Source organism: Canis lupus, chromosome 26 (assembly GCF_011100685.1).
Source record: "Canis lupus familiaris isolate Mischka breed German Shepherd chromosome 26, alternate assembly UU_Cfam_GSD_1.0, whole genome shotgun sequence".
In the NCBI taxonomy this organism is placed as follows: domain Eukaryota; kingdom Metazoa; phylum Chordata; class Mammalia; order Carnivora; family Canidae; genus Canis; species Canis lupus.
In genome coordinates, this window is record NC_049247.1 from 26996580 (window position 1) to 27013804 (window position 17225).

General features: G+C 48.0%; 1 protein-coding gene and 2 gene segments (V, D, J or C); all 3 read left to right on the top strand.

The window, feature by feature from the left end:
• Nucleotides 1-17225, top strand: part of LOC119869150 (immunoglobulin lambda-1 light chain-like) — a 1083218-nt gene that overhangs the window by 355268 nt on the left and 710725 nt on the right. The gene's annotated exons all lie outside the window — the stretch shown is intronic.
• LOC119866215 overlaps nt 1-17225 on the top strand; it is a 743285-nt gene that overhangs the window by 56319 nt on the left and 669741 nt on the right.
• On the top strand, nt 9886-16520 carry LOC119863953. The segment is given in 3 exon segments: nt 9886-10047; nt 10158-10521; nt 16475-16520. Coding segments are annotated over 3 exon segments (453 nt in total).

Below are 17225 nucleotides of genomic sequence, written 5' to 3' on the forward strand. Positions count from 1 at the left end.
TTACAAAGACGTGGTGGAGCTAAAGTGTATAATGTTAAGTGAAATAAGTCAATCAGAGAAAGACAAATATATAATTTCACTCATGGAGAATTTAAGAAATGAAACAAAATATCATAGGGGCAAAAGTGAGGAAACAAGAAACCAACCCTTAAATCTAGAGAACTGGCTAATACTTACCAAATGGAAGGTGGGTGGAGGGATAGGTTACAAAGGTGGTGGGGATGAAGGAGTGCACTTGTGATGAGTACTGGTTCATTTATTTAAGTCTTGAATTACTAAGTTGTACTCCTATTACACATTGTGTTGGATATTTGGAATATAAAGAAAAACGTAAATAGAAAAGAGACATTCCAGAGACCAGAGCCAGTTTTAAGGCCAGGGAATCTTCGAAATTCCATACCATGATCTTGACTCCTCTCCTTCTCTTCCCCGTCCTCACCCACTTCCCCAATTCATGGAGATTTGAGAGGCATCCTTTGGAGGGATCCATCTGCCTTTCTTCTTCATTCCTAAAAAGGGTCTATTTTCATTTCAGGGACCAATTCTCAGGTCGTGGTGACTCAGGAGCCTTCATGGCCATGTCCCCAGGAGGGACAGTCACTTTCAACAATGCTTCCAGCACAGGACACTATCCATACTGGATCCAGGAAAAGATTGGCCAAGTCTAAGCCATTTATTTATAATAAAAAAAAAAAATACTGATTTCTTATACTCCCTTCTTGGGAGCAAAACAGACTTGACCATCTCCTCGTGCCCAGCCTGAGGCCGAGACTGAGTACACCTGGGGCTGTACTATAGTGGTGCTGGGCCCAGTGAGAAACCAAGATGAGGACGGGGGACATAAACTTTGTTTTATCCAGTGTGGATACAAATATCATGTGATTACTGGCATCTCATGACCAAACACCTGAACCCAGAGCACTATAAATGCAGACTCGCCATCGGGAGATGGGCATTGGGAAGGGTCTGGACTGATTTCCATCCCTGTGTGAGTCCTAACATTGAATAAATGTATGAGTGACTCAGTAGGCATTAGTTCACTAAAAGACAAATTCAGGTATTTTGTATTACAAAATGTGTGTAGGATCAGGACTATAGATTGAGGCTAAATACATCTCCTCTAGAAAAAAAAAAAGGAACATTAAAAGTCTTCGTTTACAGATAAAAAATTAAAAATGGAAAAATCCTCATTTTGTATTTTCTTAATGTTCACTTTATTGGGTTGTATTTCAGTGCAATGCAACTGCATTGCATATTTAAAAATAGTAATAATAATCTTAGGAAAAAAAAAAAAAGGACGTGTGCTTGGCTCAGCAGTTGAACTCCTGAGTTCAGCCCTGGGCTTGATCTTGGATTCCTGGGATGGAGTCCCATGTCAGGCTCTCTGCATGGAGCCTGTTTTTCCCAGAGTCTGTGCCCCTGCCTCTCTCTGTGTGTCTCCCTTGAATGAATAAATATAAACTTTTAAATCAATCAATAAATAATAAATAAATAAAACATAGTGATTATTATAAGCCTCTTTGGAAAGGATTCATCTTTCCTAATATCCTCATGTAAATTGTATCCTACCAAAGAATATATGTTGAAATTGTAGACCTCAGGACTTAAAAAGGTGACCTTTATGGAAAAGGGTGCTGCAGATGTAATTAGTACAGATGTGGTGATGAAGTGGGTGGGGTGACCTCCTAATTCAATGGATTCCTGTGCTTGTAACATGACAGTCAGATGGAAACAAGGAGGGATCCGTGGGAGCATGGAGACAGAGATTGTGGTTCTGCAGCTGCAGACAGGGAACCCAAAAATTGTCCTCAAATCTCTTACAGTTATGGAGAGGCATGAAGGACTCCTCTGCAGGTTCCAAACAGATCATGGCCCCTCCCTACAAAGTGTGGAGTTGTGTATGAACAGCAGAAATGCCTTTTTTATTTTTTAAGCCACTGATTTTGTGGTGCTTTATTATGGCAGCCCTAGAAATATAATATAATCTAAAAACCAATTTATAGATCTAGGAAATGTCACTAATAAGTGGATTACAACTAAACAATGAAGTTATTTCTCAATTATAAAATTGGAGGATATTAAGTTTGACTTTATCCACTGAAATTGTCTGCTGAAATAGGAAATCTCATACTGTGATGATGAGAGTATGAATTGGTAAATCAATTTTGGAACATAAATTTTAAATATTTTTTAAATATTAAATATATATATGACATGCATCACCGTTACAATTTTTGAAATCAACTCTAATGAAAATCATCTAGCTAATACAATCCAAGATAAAATATACAGGTACATCTAGTTAAGACACATTAAAATAACAAATAATTGAAACCAACTTGAAACTGCTTGTACCAATGAATAAACAGAAGAGACACTTTCCTGTGCAGAGGACTTTGAGTAACAGGTGTAAACTCTTGGACCTGAAAGATGTCAGGCATAATCCTCACTCAGTAAGTGTGGACATAGACACCAGCAAACAAGGAGAGCCTGAGAAAATGTCATAGTAAGAGAAGCTTAAGGAGGTATCAGGAAAGTAACATAGAATCCTGACTTGGATCTTAGAACAGAAAAAGGACATTGGGGAAAAACTAGAAAATGTGAATCAACTGGGGATATAAATTGTTATGGATTGATTCCAGTCTCCACCCATTCACATGATAAAAAGTTCTCACACATCTCATGTTTCAGGATGGGTCAAAATCAGGAAATGGGGATGCTGCAGAGGTAATCAGCAGGTGAGACAAGTAAGGATTAATCTCATGTGGAGTCTTTCTCTCCCTTTGGTTTTCCTCTGACACTTTGGTTGGAATGATGGTGAAAGGGCTCTCAGTGTTTTAGAGAAGAGAGCTATGGACTGAGCTTTCATTGTCATAGAGAGCCTTGATATAACAGAAAAAAATATCACGGACAGAGGTTCCATAGCCTTTTTACTGTCAATCCCTGCTGCATTTACCAAATAAATACAAGGCTGAATAGAGGTGGATACCAGTTGCTGGGGAATCCCTTGATTTAGGACTAAAAAAAGAAATTCTAAGGTTTTCATATCATATAAAGTTTCCTATCAATCCTCATACTCTTAACAATTAGAAAAGTGGATTAATAAAAAAAGAAAATGAATCATAAGTATATCAGAGAGACAAGAAATAATGAATTTCCAGGCTAACTGCAAAGGGAAAATGAAAACCCAGACTGGGAAGCATGAATAGTGGACACTTTCATGCTGAGATCATTTTAGTGTGTACCAATGCAGACATCATTGCCAGGGCCTTTGCCCTGGGGGTCACACGATGTAACAGGAGACTCTCATAATACAGCACCAGCAACTTTGGTCCCTCAGGTAGGATAACCCATGTAGATTTCTTTTTTTTTTTTTTTTTTTTTTTTATGATTATTTTTTTATTTATTTATGATAGTCACACACAGAGAGAGAGAGAGAGAGAGAGAGAGAGGCAGAGACACACACAGGAGGAGGGAGAAGCAGGCTCCATGCACCGGGAACCCGACGTGGGATTCGATCCCAGGTCTCCAGGATCGCGCCCTGGGCCAAAGGCAGGCGCTAAACCGCTGCGCCACCCAGGGATCCCCTAACCCATGTAGATTTCTTATCAGGTATGAACAAACAGTGAACATTGAGAAATCTTTGGCCTTGAATTTGGTTTTGGCTGGAGACTGATCGGGACTCCAGGGCCCTGCAGTCAGCAAACTCAAAGGTTAGGTAACACTAATATATTACCTCACATAAACACTGTTAAATAAACCCTGTATGCAGCAGCCTTAATCTTATTAGGGACCTGGAGAAAATTAATGGTTTTTCCCAAACTCACTCAGTTCAACCCCACAATGTCTACTGCTCACCCCCACTGGTTGCATGGTTGGGAAGATATGAGATAAATGTTCATTGGGCCTAGATCTCAGAATCCATCCCCCATGAATTCTGGACAATAATTCTGAGCAATAATTCTTGGTTGGGGCCCAATGGATGTATCATGAGGGTTTTCAGTGCAGGAGGTGGAAGACCTCCACTAGAAGAGGGCTTCATTCATAGTAACATTCTGTTTATATCAGTCTTGATACTGAGTAAAAAACTGGTTTAAAAATATATTAAGTATATAAGAGGGTCCCATATATAAGCATTTTTCAGGCTAAATTTTATGGAAACTTTGAACCCAGAAAAGTCAGCAGGAGCATAAGACACTTTTCCCTGACAGCATTCTATTCTCATGGCAAAGAGACGCATCAAAGGTCCTTGCAGGGCAGTCTGATGGGACTTCACAAGAGAATCTGAACCCATAACAACAACAGGGATGAAAGTGGAAGGTGGGTCCATGTAGAGTTATTATAATTATTATAATGTATGAACCAACTTGGTACGCTTCAGCCATTAGTTGGTTCAAGATGATCATAGACTGGATATGACCTCAGGCACCTGGAAGAGGTAAACTCCACTCTCAGGGATGCTGAACCACCTGGGAACAGAATCCCTGTGCAGTACACCATGTATTTAACTATCCGGGGGTCATTAGTGAGATGGAAAAAAAAAAAAGACCTGTCAGCCTGAAACTCCACGGTGGGCACCTCTCCATTCACTGCCCTGGGCTATGACATTATCTACATCGAACTGCAAAAATCTAGACGTCATTGCAGGAGTGCTGGGAGGGTCAGAGAGCCTGGAGGACTCAGTGTCTCAGCCCAGCAGGTGGCGCCGCGGGACAGGTCCCTTGAGGCCAGGCTTCTGGTCCAGCCCAACTAGGGAAATACTCTAGTAATTCTTGCACACTTGGCAGGTAGTGTCCTCACTGCCATGTAACTCTGCAGCATCCGTGCCCCTGGAGGTGCATGGGTGCTCAGCTCTGACTCCCTCCCTTGTTCATGTTGCATCCTCCTCCCCGTGTGGTCATTGCCCAGGCTGGTGTTCAGGCAGGACAATCCGATGCCTAGAGAGGTTCCCATGATGAAATGAATCACCTGCAATGCTACCTGGTCTAGGACAAGGGACCACTGTGGAGGGGAGGATGGGAATGCCAACCGTGTGGCCTCAGCCAGCAGAGCCCTGGGCTTCTCTGTCCTGTCCTCTCCTCCTCTCCTCCCTCACAGACTAGGGGTTCCCTTCAGGGATGAAAAGAAAAGATGCAGGGGTGGGGGAAGCATTTGAACTACTTGGTTCCCTTCATAGTTGTGTGTTTGGTCATCACCCTGTTCCTTCTGTCACCTTATGGCCTCCAGCTTTCCTTTCAGGACCCCTCAGACTAAGCCCTCAGGCTTGGGGTTAATGTAGCACTCACATCCTTCCCTTGGGGGAGGGAAGGCTTCCCTCAGCCCTGGTTGTCTGTGAATGACTCCACACCTTGCACAAATCATATATGGTCTTTAGGTGACATGGGAACAACAGACCCACCACCAGCCCTCCACCTGCTTTCCCAATTGACCTCACCTGTGTCTCTCCACCCATTCCTGACTCTGTGAGCATCGCCCTCCATCCACCTGACACTCTGGACCATCCCTTCCTCTCCCACAGCCTGGAGTCCAGTCAGTCTGCTCCCACTGTCCCACCTGGGGACACAAGCCCCTGCACTTTTCCCCATTGCCTTGGCTGTCACGATCTTCCAGCCCCTCCCTCCTCCTAATGACCCTTCTAGGTCTCCCTGTCCCACATTCTGTACTAGGATGTCCACTGAAGCTAGTTCTCTGATGAGCACCCCTGAGGACAGGCACAGCTGGGATGAAAAATCTCACAGTAAATGGAAGGGAAGAAGGTCAGAGGATGGCCCTGCACTGGTCCCTGCTTGATGCCCAGGCCCTGCTCTGTCCCCAAAACCCTGGCAGCTTCATCAGACTTTTCTGTCTCCTGTCAACCCTGCTCCGGAAGTGCCTGGCATTCCCACCCTCTGTGTCCTCCTCTGTAAAGATATGTGTCCCCCCCCCACAAGCTCCTCCTCACACTCAGCACATGGAGCCATGAATAGAAAAGATGCAGGAGTGGGGGAAGCATTTAAACTTCTTGGTTCCCATCATCATTGTGTGTTTGGTCATCACCCTGTTCCTTCTGTCACCTTATGATCTCCAGCTTTCCTGTCAACCCTGCTCAGGAAGTACCTGGCATTCCCACCTCTGTGTCCCCTAGGTGAAGATATGTGTCCCCCCACAAGCTGCTGCTCACACTTAGCATGTGAAGCCAACCCGCCTCCTCTGAGGCCCTACTGCAGGGACAGAGACCCTCTGCTCTGTGTTCCCTGTGTCTGTTCCTCAGCTCCACAGCAGTTCCTGGTTCTCCTGGAAGAGGACTGCATAGATGCCTCCTGCTAGAACCCAATCCGTGTAGGAATCCTGATCAGAGAAGGCATCCCAGGACCTCTATCCATTGCTGGAGGGTCACTTTCACATGCTGAGAGCACAGGATTCAGAGAGGCAGGGGAAGAGGAGGCTTGCCTAAGGTGGGAAAGGAGAGATTTGCCCAGAGACCAGCAGGGGGTGAAGTGAGATGGAGTCTGAGGCTTTCTACAGGATAGGGTCTCCCAGTTATGCAATCCCTGGTGCTGGGTACTTTACTTTTATATGAACTAAATAGTCATGTCCTCTGTGAACTGGGATGGGTACCTGGATCTGTTTGTGGGCCTGGATCTCTTTGTGGGCCCCAGCACTTGCTTCCTCCAGGCCCACCAGGGGGAAGCTAGTCCATCAGGAATCCTCCCTGTCACAGGGCCACAGACCTGTAAGTGAACAGGAGGGAGAAGCAGGGGTGGTCACATTTGTATGAGCAGCCCCTCCTCTGTGAGGCCCTGGGACAGGTGATAAGACAGGCCAGGGACAGCCCAGTCCCAGCTCTGTGGGCTAAGAAATGGCTGCATCACTATGGCCTGGACCCCTGTACTCCTCATGCTCCTCTGTCCCTTCACAGGTAGGGACAGGCCGCAGTGCAAGAGAGGGGGACCCCAGCCTAAGTCATATCCAGGTGGCTCCACTCCTCAATCACAATTACCCTGTTTCTTGTCTGCATTGTGACGTGTGTGTGTCTGCAGGTTCCCCATTCCACCCTGTGCTGACCCAGCTGCCCTCCCTCTCTGCATCCCTGGGAACAACAGCCAGACTCATGTGCACCCTGAGCAGTGGCTGCAGTGGTGGCCATACGCTGGTTCCAGCAGCCAGGAGGCCTCCTGAGTACCTGCTGATGGTCTACTGAGACTCACCAGGGCCCCGGTGGCCCCAGCCGCTTCTCTGGCTCCAAGGACACCTCGGCCAATGCAGGGCTCCTGCTCATCTCTAGGCTGCAGCCTGAGGACGAGGCTGACTGTCACTGTGTTACAGACCATGGCAGTGGGAGCAGCTCCCGAAACTCACAGCGTGTCAGATAAGGAGGACATTAGACAAAGACCCCTGGAACCACAGACTGTGTCTTGAACTACTTTTCAGAGAAACTTACCTGGAGACTCATGCAAGGGGTACATATATATGTAGGGAGATCTGGATTCTTTATTTTTTAAAAAATTGTATTTATTTATTTATTCATGAGAGATACAGAGAGAGACAGAGACATAAGCAGGGGGAGAAGCAGGCTCCCTGCAGGGAACCTGATGCAGGACTCCACCCATGAACGCGGGATCAGAACCTGAGCTGAAGAGATGTTCAACGACTGAGGCATGCAGGTGCCCAGAAGGTCTGGATTCAAAAGATGAAAGATAAATACTAAGGATGTACCTGCAAAGTGACACCTCATAGGTCATCCGAGGAAGACAGGAAAAGATGAGAGACCAGAGCCCAACTACACAACCCGTTGGGGGCTGGAGAAGATGGACAGGGATAAATACTGTGTCTGCAACTGAACCTGCCACCCAGCAAATATTCATACACAGTCAGTTCTATGATCTCATTCCATGAAGTGTGACCTTTGTCACTCCTGATGTACCCACAGCTGATACACTGTCTATAACCCTGGTCACAGACAGTCTCCTCTCTCTGAACCAGACACATGTGAATTTGGACCAGATCCTGCAGACTCCCTGACAACACCCCCACGCCCTCCCTCCTCTTCTCCCCTCTGCTCCCTGTCCCTCAGGCTTGTCTCTCCCTCTAGTTCTTGAGGCCCGGGCTCTGTTTCCACCTCAGGATTTCAGAGAAAACCAGAAATGATTTTGCTGTAGTTTCCAGTCCCCAGGGTCCATTTATGGGGAGGAGAATGACCAGAAATTAGGATTGCATGTGAAACCCTACATTCTCCTTCCTGTTTCTGTCACTCGGCAGCACCTGCACATCTGATTCAGGGATGTTGTTACAGGGATGCTCTCATATGAGTCCTCACTGCCTGGATCAATCCTCCCCCAGGTAGAAGGGCTTTGAGACACGGGCCTTGAAATCCGGGCTGAGATAAAGGGCAATCCCCTGTGTGTGGAGAAGTTTTAAAAGGGACTGAGGGCCGCTTGGCCTAATTTTAGGTCACGCATGCACAAACATGCACACACAAAAATACACTCTCACACTCACAGCTGTATCATCTCTGGTTGTATTTTGTCCTGGGCTCTGCAGTTTTGGGGCTTCTCCATCCATTCAAAAGTTAGGCTAATCTGTGCTCACCAGCTGTCCTTGGTGTCACAGTCTCCAGAAGGCAAAATCCTTTGTAGGAGTGAACACGAGTGACTGAGGTGCTGTCACCTGGACAGCCAGGATATGAATACCTGTTGTTTGGGACAAAGCTGATCCTCAGGATTCCCAGGGGGAGTCTCTGTCCCCTTAGACAGCTCAGCCCTCCACATTTTTCAGGGCTTCAATCAGCACTTGAGGCTGATCAGTACATTGATTCTGAGACCCCAACCTCAGTGCTGATCCACCAGAGGTCAAGGCCCCAGGGATGTGGGTCTCACCCTCCCTGTGCTCTCAGGGCTGGGCTGTCAATTCCAGTCTCACCAGGGACACCTCCAGCCAGGCTGGGCCTCTGCTAAATCATCTGATCCAAGTCAGGACCACAGGGTCTGTGACATCAGGGACATGGTCCCCTCATCTCCACTCTTCACCACTCACGGGAGACCTTTGACAACAACTCGGGGTCCAGGTGGCTTTTGCCAAAAGAACTTCATTCTTCTACTCCTGGATGGCTGAATGAGCAATTGCTCTCTCCTGAACATGCTGGACACAGGTGCCTGGGCCCCAGCTGTGCACACCCCAGATAGGCGTATGACTCTTAATTTCTCATCCTGGAATCTCATCTGTGTATGGGAATTCCAGCACTCAGATGGTTCTGAAGTTCATACAACAGGGTCCTCCTCGGGGCTCATGGGCACCACTTCAAGCTTTCCTACCTGCATAATCAGACCCATGATATAATCATAAGATTTAAAAAGGGATCCGTGGCAGAGACACAGAGAGAGAGAGAGAGAGGCAGAGACATAGACAGAGGGAGAAGCAGGCTCCCTGCACAGAGCCGGATGGGGGGCTTGATCCCAGGACTCCAAGATCATGCCCTGAGACAAAGTCAGATGCTTAGCCACTAAGCAACTGAGATGTCCCTCACACCAAGAAATTAGAGTGAAGCCTAAAATCTATGCTGCAGTGATAGGAGACCATGTGAGGGGACACATATCCCGATCATAGGAGGAGAGTGGCCAGAGCTCTGGAGACAGGACCTGAGTCCTAAGGCCAACTGATCCCCATGTCATGCAGGGTGAGGTGGCGTCAGGATGCCAGAAGGCAGTTGAGGCTTATTTCTTAGGGCTCAGGCTGGATCAGAGCTGGGAACACCACCTGGCACTGACTGTGGCCTCTGCTCAGGGCTCACAGGTGGGACTTCCCTAATCACACCCCAGCCCCAAGCAGCCCCTCCCCTTCCCACCCCCCTGACATCCTCAGGCAGAAGGACCTGACCCAGGGCCAGGGAGGGTCAGAGAAATGGGGTCTCATTTGCATGGATGGCCCCTCCCTCTCTCAGAGGATGAAGAGGGGAAGGGAGAGATGAGGGGAGGCTCTGCTCAGCTGTGGAGCCACAGAAGACAGGATCAGTGATGATCTTCACCATGGCCTGGTCCCCTCTCCTCCTCGGCCTCCTTGCTCACTGCACAGGTGACTGGATGTGGGACAGGGGGAGGGGACCTGGGTGTACTTGTGGCATTTTGTTCCCTCCTCTTGTCTCCAGACCCCATCATTACCCTCTGTGTCTCTGCCTCTTGCAGGGTCCTGGGCCCAGTCTATGCTGACTCAGCCAGCCTCAGTGTCTGGGTCCCTGGGCCAGAAGGTCACCATCTCCTGCACTGGAAGCAGCTCCAACATCGGTGGTAATTATGTGGGCTGGTACCAACAGCTCCCAGGAATAGGCCCTAGAACCGTCATCTATGGTAATAATTACCGACCTTCAGGGGTCCCCGATCGATTCTCTGGCTCCAAGTCAGGCAGTTCAGCCACCCTGACCATCTCTGGGCTCCAGGCTGAGGACGAGGCTGAGTATTACTGCTCATCATGGGATGATAGTCTCAGAGGTCACACGGTGCTCCAGGCCTGTGGGGAAGTGAGACAAAAACCCACTTACCGGTCTGCAAAGTGAGTAAGCACCCCAGCAGCTGCCTGCTTAGGCTCCCCTTGGGTTTCTGCTGATTCTTCATTCGATGCCCTGATTCTGAGTGCATCTTTGTGACCCTCCTGGGAATGGCACCTGCTCATCATCTGTGACCTCAGAGTCGCTCAGATTAGCCCCATTTGTATACGAGTCTCAAAGGATACAGGAAGTTTTGTCCTCATGAGCTGCGACAGTTTCCTCAAGCCTAGTGAACATTCACTTAGCATCTTCTGATTTTTCAGTAAATGAAACACTCATAAGTCATGAAGTTATCATGATCCTTCAGCCCCGTCCCTGCTCTGCTGATGCATATGTCAGCTCTTTTTACACGTGGGATCATTATTCCCTTAGCTTCAACCGGATGTCTAATTCTCATTATTTGATGTTTGCAGGGAACACATAAATTAATGACACACTAAAAATTATAAAAGGTAAAAAAAATAGCTTTCTAGAGAGAAATCCAGATGTGCTTGTTTATGGAAATTTTTTCTTTTTTAAATAAATTTATTTTTTATTGGTGTTCAATTTGCGAACATATAGAATAACACTCAGTGCTCATCCCATCAAGTGCCCCCCTCAGTTCCCGTCACCGAGTCACCCCCACCTCTGCCCACCTCCCCTTCCACAGCCCTAGTCCATTTCCCAGAGCTAGGAGTCTCTCGTGTTCTGTCTCCCTCTCTGATATTTACCACTCATTTTTCCTCCTTTCCCCTTTATTCCCTTCGACTGTTTATATTCCCCAAATGAATGAGACCATATGTTTGTCCTTCTCTGATTGACTTACTTCACTCAGCATAATACCCTCCAGTTCCATCCACGTTGAAGAAAATGGTGGGTATTTGTCGTTTTTAATGGCTGACGAATATTCCATTGTATACATAGACCACATCTTCTTTATCCATTCATCTTTTGATGGACACCAAGGCTCCTTCCACAGTTTGGCTATTGTGGACATTGCTGCTAGAAACATCAGGGTGCAGGTGTCCCCGCATTTCATTGCATCTGAATCTTTGGGGTAAATCCCCAACAGTGCAATTGGTGGGTTGTAGGGCAGGTCTATTTTTAACTCTTTGAGGAACCTCCACACAGTTTTCCAGAGTGGCTGCACCAGTTCACATTCCCACCAACAGTGTAAGAGGGATCCCCTTTCTCCACATCCTCTCCAACATTCGTGGTTTCCTGCCTTGTTAATATTCCCCATTCTCACTGGTGTGAGGTGGTATCTCCTTGTGGTTTTGATTTGTATTTCCCTGATGGCCAGTGATGTGGAGCATTTTCTCATGTGCATGTTGGCCATGTCTTTGTCTTCCTCGGTGAGATTTCTCTTCATGTCTTTTGCCCATTTCATGATTGGATTGTTTGTTTCTTTGGTGTTGAGTTTAAGAAGTTCTTTATAGATCTTGGAAACTAGCCCTTTATCTGATAGGTTATTTGCAAACATCTCCTCCCATTCTGTAGGTTGTCTTTTAGTTTTGTTGACTGTGGAAACTTTTTTCATATTCACCACAGCTAAAAGCAATAAAAAATCTGCACACTGTTTTTTATACCAGCTTTTTATAAAATGACCAGACTTGAGGTAAGAAAAATGTCCTTCGTCATTATGTATTTTGTAGAGGGTGATATTAATCAACATTTGAAGGAAATATGTTGTGAAGTTCAAAAATATGCATGAGTATTACCTGCACATTTCTTAGGGAAGAACATATAACAGGCTACATTCCACTGGAATTTCATTTTAATTTGGAAGAGGCCGGAATCTAGAGATGGTAAGAAGGCCAGTGGTTGACAGCAGGTGGAGGAAGGAGGAGGGTGAGTGTGTAAGGTGACTTTATTTGTGGTGACACCACTCTCCTACACTGCACTGTGGCAGTGGCAACACCACACTTCTCTGTTGTCACAGCCCAGTAAACTGTACTCTAGAGTGACAGCACCTTCATGCAGGCAGAGAACGTCATCTAGGAGTCTGGGGTCTGTGATGGGTCACAGGGTGACATCATCCCATCCACAGCTCCAAGGAGGTGTGACCCCATGTCCCTGAAGGGGGATGTTTGGAAGGAGGGGACCTGAAGAAGATTGAACAGTTTGAAAAGGGAGCAACGAAATTACCCATGAGCCCCTTAGTCCAGACGACAGTGTGTGCCCCCTGGGCAGAGGGGTCAGTATTTGTGATGTGTCAGAGATTTTACTGGAATTGGACCATGACCTCTAATGTCACAGATGGTGAGAGCCACTGTTGTCCCTTCAGGAACAGACCCTGTGTTGTGAGGGTCTCGGCCTCTCCATAACCAATGTCAAGGTCCGACCTGCTCTTGTGGTTCTGGTGATGACTGCAGGAGGTCCTTCAGCTTCAACACAGGAAACTTTGAAAATTAAGGGTCGATTAATTATAAACCTTAAATTACAGAACACACTTGGGGCCAAAAACAGAGGTCATCATAGAGACAGAGCGAGCCTGTGGCCTCCCCACCAGGAAGTGGACAGAGGCTCAGCTGACAGAGGAAGGAGCTGGGGTCAGAGATAGTGATAGACGCAGAGAGAGACCAGGCTTCGGGGCCCCACACTGGAGTCCATGGGGGCAGCATATCTCATGTCTTTGTCTATCTGCTTCCTTCCCTGGGGACATGCTGACCCCAAGCCTCACTCTAATCCAGAGAAGAAGTGGGAGAGTGGGGACACTTGGAGGCAGTCCCTAGAGAGGAGACACAGCAGAAAATTCTGAACCATTTGGGGCCATGAGGTGCAGCCTCAGGAAGGCTGAGTTTGACCTTGGTATGGCCTGTCTCCATGCACAATGGGTAGGGGACCCAGAGCACTGGAGGCAATGGAGCTCTGCTCTGGGCTCCTGTCAACTCATCTCATTCAGGGCGGTTCAGGGCTGGGGTTGCAGGGGACTTGTAGCCTGTTCCTGGGGGTCCGTGGGATCCTTGCAGCTGGGAAGGCAGCCCCTGTGTGTGTCTAGGTCCAGGGTCCACCTGCTGTCAGCCCCAGGGTCCCAGACCTTAAGGGGTCTTCCCAGACCCTTTCCATGACAAACATCAGGAAGCCGGATTGGCAGTGGGGAGCAGTGACCAGAATGCAGTGCTCCTCCCCCAGGGGGATGAAGGGATGAGAGAGATCTGCAGCTTTGCCTCCCTGTGGCTGATTCTGGGGGTGTGCAGGAGGGTGTAAAGTTTAGGGTTCTTCTCCATTCTCACTTCTTCATGACATCTGATGTCCCGGGCACTGCAGCCAGACCCTGGACATTCAGCTCATGCTCCTCCATGACTCTTCCTCCCCCTGGGGTGTGAAGGTTTGCAAACATCTCCCCTAACACATGCTCACTGTCCTCAGCCCTATGTGGAACATTCCCATCGGGGAGACAATGAGGGGCACGTCTCACCTCATCAGACACCTGGCTCACCCCTGAGGACCCATAGCAGATGGGAAGCCCCACTACCCAGACACTGCAGGGATGCTTCAGGGAAGCCCCGGGAGCCAGCCTGGAATGAGGGAAGGAGCATGCAGGAATCTTGTCTCCCATCCTGCACCTGGAGAGGGGGCCCAGGGTTCAGTCTCAGGCTCCTGTCCCCCCTACACAGCCACACTCACTCGGGGTGGGATAGGCTCAGTGTTTTGCATGATTTATGTTTTGTAGACATTCCCACACTCTCAGGAGTGATTAAAGCTGGATGACTGTTCCCTCCATGTGGGACGCTCCCAATCACAGACAGTGTATCCATGTTCTTTACATCAGACCCCACAGGTGCTTCACCCAATCCTTCAGGTCACTGCTGAGAGCTGGTGACACAGTTCTGAATGTTAACCTCAGGACACTGAGGACCCTGAGAGGAACAGGTAACCCGCAGGGGGCACTGTGCATCTCCTTGGGCCCTGCAGGGGGACCCTCCCAGCTGGGGGTGCCCCCTGGGCCTGAGGGCTGTGTAGAGGCGCTGTTGCCCCTTGTGCCTCCTGGTGAGACCCTGCAGCTGGGTGCCCTCAGGGCCTGGCAGAGGCTCCTGGGCAGGGTCATCTGGGGGTTCCTACTGCTGCTTCCTCCACCCCCTCCTGGATCCACTCAGAGTAGACCCTGTCATCAGCCTCCTCTGTCCTCTGTTCTCGGGAAACACTGATCAGAGGGAGTCTGAGAGATTCTGGAAGGAGCACAAATTTGTATAAACAGCACCCTCATTTGCCTGGAGACAGTAGGGAGGATAAGACAAGCCTGGGACAGCCCTGCTTCACTGTGGGGATCAGTGACTGTGTCAACATGGCTTGGACTCCTCTTCTCCTCCTATTCTCTCTCTGCTAATATTTGGCACCATCTGACTTCTGTGGGAGCTTCACAGATATTATTATCTCCTAAGAAACTCCCACCTAAATGCCCCATCTTCTGTGAGTGTCTGTGTTTGCAGTGTCCCTTTTCCAGCCAGGGCTGACCCAGCCACACTCCCTCTCTGCATATCAGGGAGAAACAGCCACACATACCTGCACCCTGAGCGGTGGCTTCAGTGTTGGCAGCTGCCATATATACTGGATCCAGAAGAAGCCAGAGAGCCCTCCCTGATGTCTCCTGAACTACTACTAAGACTCAGATAAGGCCTCGACGTCCCCAGCCCTACTCTGAATCCAAAGACACCTTGCCCAAGGTGGGAATCCTGCTCATCTCTGGGCTGCAGCCGGAGGACAAGGCTGTCTCTTACTGTATAATATGGCACAGTGGTTCTGGTCACAGGGACACACAGAGGAGGATGTGGGGCAACACCTCAGCCTGCCAATGGCCTTGGACTCTTGTCTTTCAATTTAAGAGAACGTGAATACACACTGATTTTACTTGGAAGTAGATTCTGGATGAGTGTCTTTCCTCCTAATTTCTTATTCCACCTTTTTGAACTCCCAGAAGAAATAAAAACGGACAAGGAAAAGATACAAAAATATTCCTAGTGATCCAGATTGAAAATTAGAGCCTGTTGACCTGGTGGTTCTTATCTCTTCCCAAATCATGTCTACTTAATGGTCAGAGCACTGGGCCCATCCCAGCAGGTTGAAAGTTCTCCTCATCTAGTCTCTGCCTTTCCAACCATCAGAGCAGAGACCACCTCATCCCTCCTAGGCCCCTTTTCTCAGGACTGGCCATGGCTCACTGAGTCCCAAGGATGAAGTACTAGGATGTGAGATGCTGTGTGAGAACCAGGCCCAGGAGGAATTCCAGGCACATAGCTGTGTACTTGAGGCACATCTGTGACATCAGCGATGTGGTTAGGCATGGGGGATTTGGGGTCCTGAAAAGTTGTAAAAACCCTGAACCTGCTCCAGGGACACTAGGTAAGAGCTCCTGTGGATGTGACTTCCCACAGCTGACACCACTCAGGACCATGGGCATCCTCAGATCCCCCAGTGCCTGCTTGTGACCTTCTCTCCTCCAGTACACAGTGGGGATTTGCAACAGTCCTGGGTGGAGGGGAATAGTTTGGATGTCTGGGGAGGAGGAATCTGAGTATTTTCTGCAAATCCCTGTGCCCATGACTCTGTTGTGAAGACTCAAATGTAGGATTCCCCTTTTGCGGAGGGAAGAGCAGTGAAATGGGGGTAACTATAATAAGAGCTCTCTGGGAGAAGCCCTGAGTTGTGAGCTAGCACAGCCTTGACTGAGCTTCCAGGCTACAGCCTGATTTTCTGACACTGGCTCTGTATGGTTGGCCTCTTAACACTGGGTTCCAGGTTGAGGAGGAATCATTATCAGTGTCACTCACTTGGCTTGAATCACCATGTCACGGGAGCTACTGCTACATGGGGAAGTGAGATAAATATCTCCCCTCCACTTCTGTCTGACTCCCTCCTCCCCTGTCATCACCTAAGTCCCATGCCATCTCAAGTGGTACCTTCCTCCAATACTGCTATTAAAAGCCAAGTAGAGGCTCTATGACAATCTCTCCCTGTCTTGCTTGTCTCTTCATACAGGTCTGGTCAGTCTGTGTTCAGGAGAAAATAGCGGCTCACCTAAGGTGGTGTCGGTGAGGAGGGGATGCCAAAAAGAGCAGAAGTCCAGCCTGTGTCACCTGCAATCCAGTTAGTTTCCTGCCACCACCACCTCCCTTGGATATCTTCTCCTGTGTCCCTGGATTTCTTCATCATTCCCTGAGCTCTGGAAACTTAGCTGAGATGGGTTGATATCTTTCTTCTCAAATTATATTCCCTCTCAAATCCGTTATGTGGGATGATTATGACAAGCCTTATTTTTCACCTAAACCTTGGTCTCCAGTCCTATTATCATAAAGCATCTCAATATTCTCAGACAATTTCCAGAAAGTCCCACTTTCCTTCAGAGTCAGTGTATGAAGCACTTTCCAATGCAATGAATCATGGCCCAGGATGTTGTAGATAATAGGCCACAGGAGCCCTTCTCCAGTAGTGGAGGAAGTATCTATACCAAAGGGAGTTTGTGTCCATATATACTAACATTCTTTTCATCTCTGTCCTTATATGCAGGACAAATATTAAGTTGACTAAAAAGTCATAAATATACCATTGATACAGAGGAAAATATTGAGTTGCCAAGAATACAACAATAAGATATTAAAACCCAGATAGAGATGCAAGATATGCCCTTTCCCAACCAACATTATATTCTCAAGACAAAGACAACAGGAGAGCCCAGAGCCTGTCCCTGTGGGTGATAGAACCTATCAAGAGACCCTCATACAACTAGAGC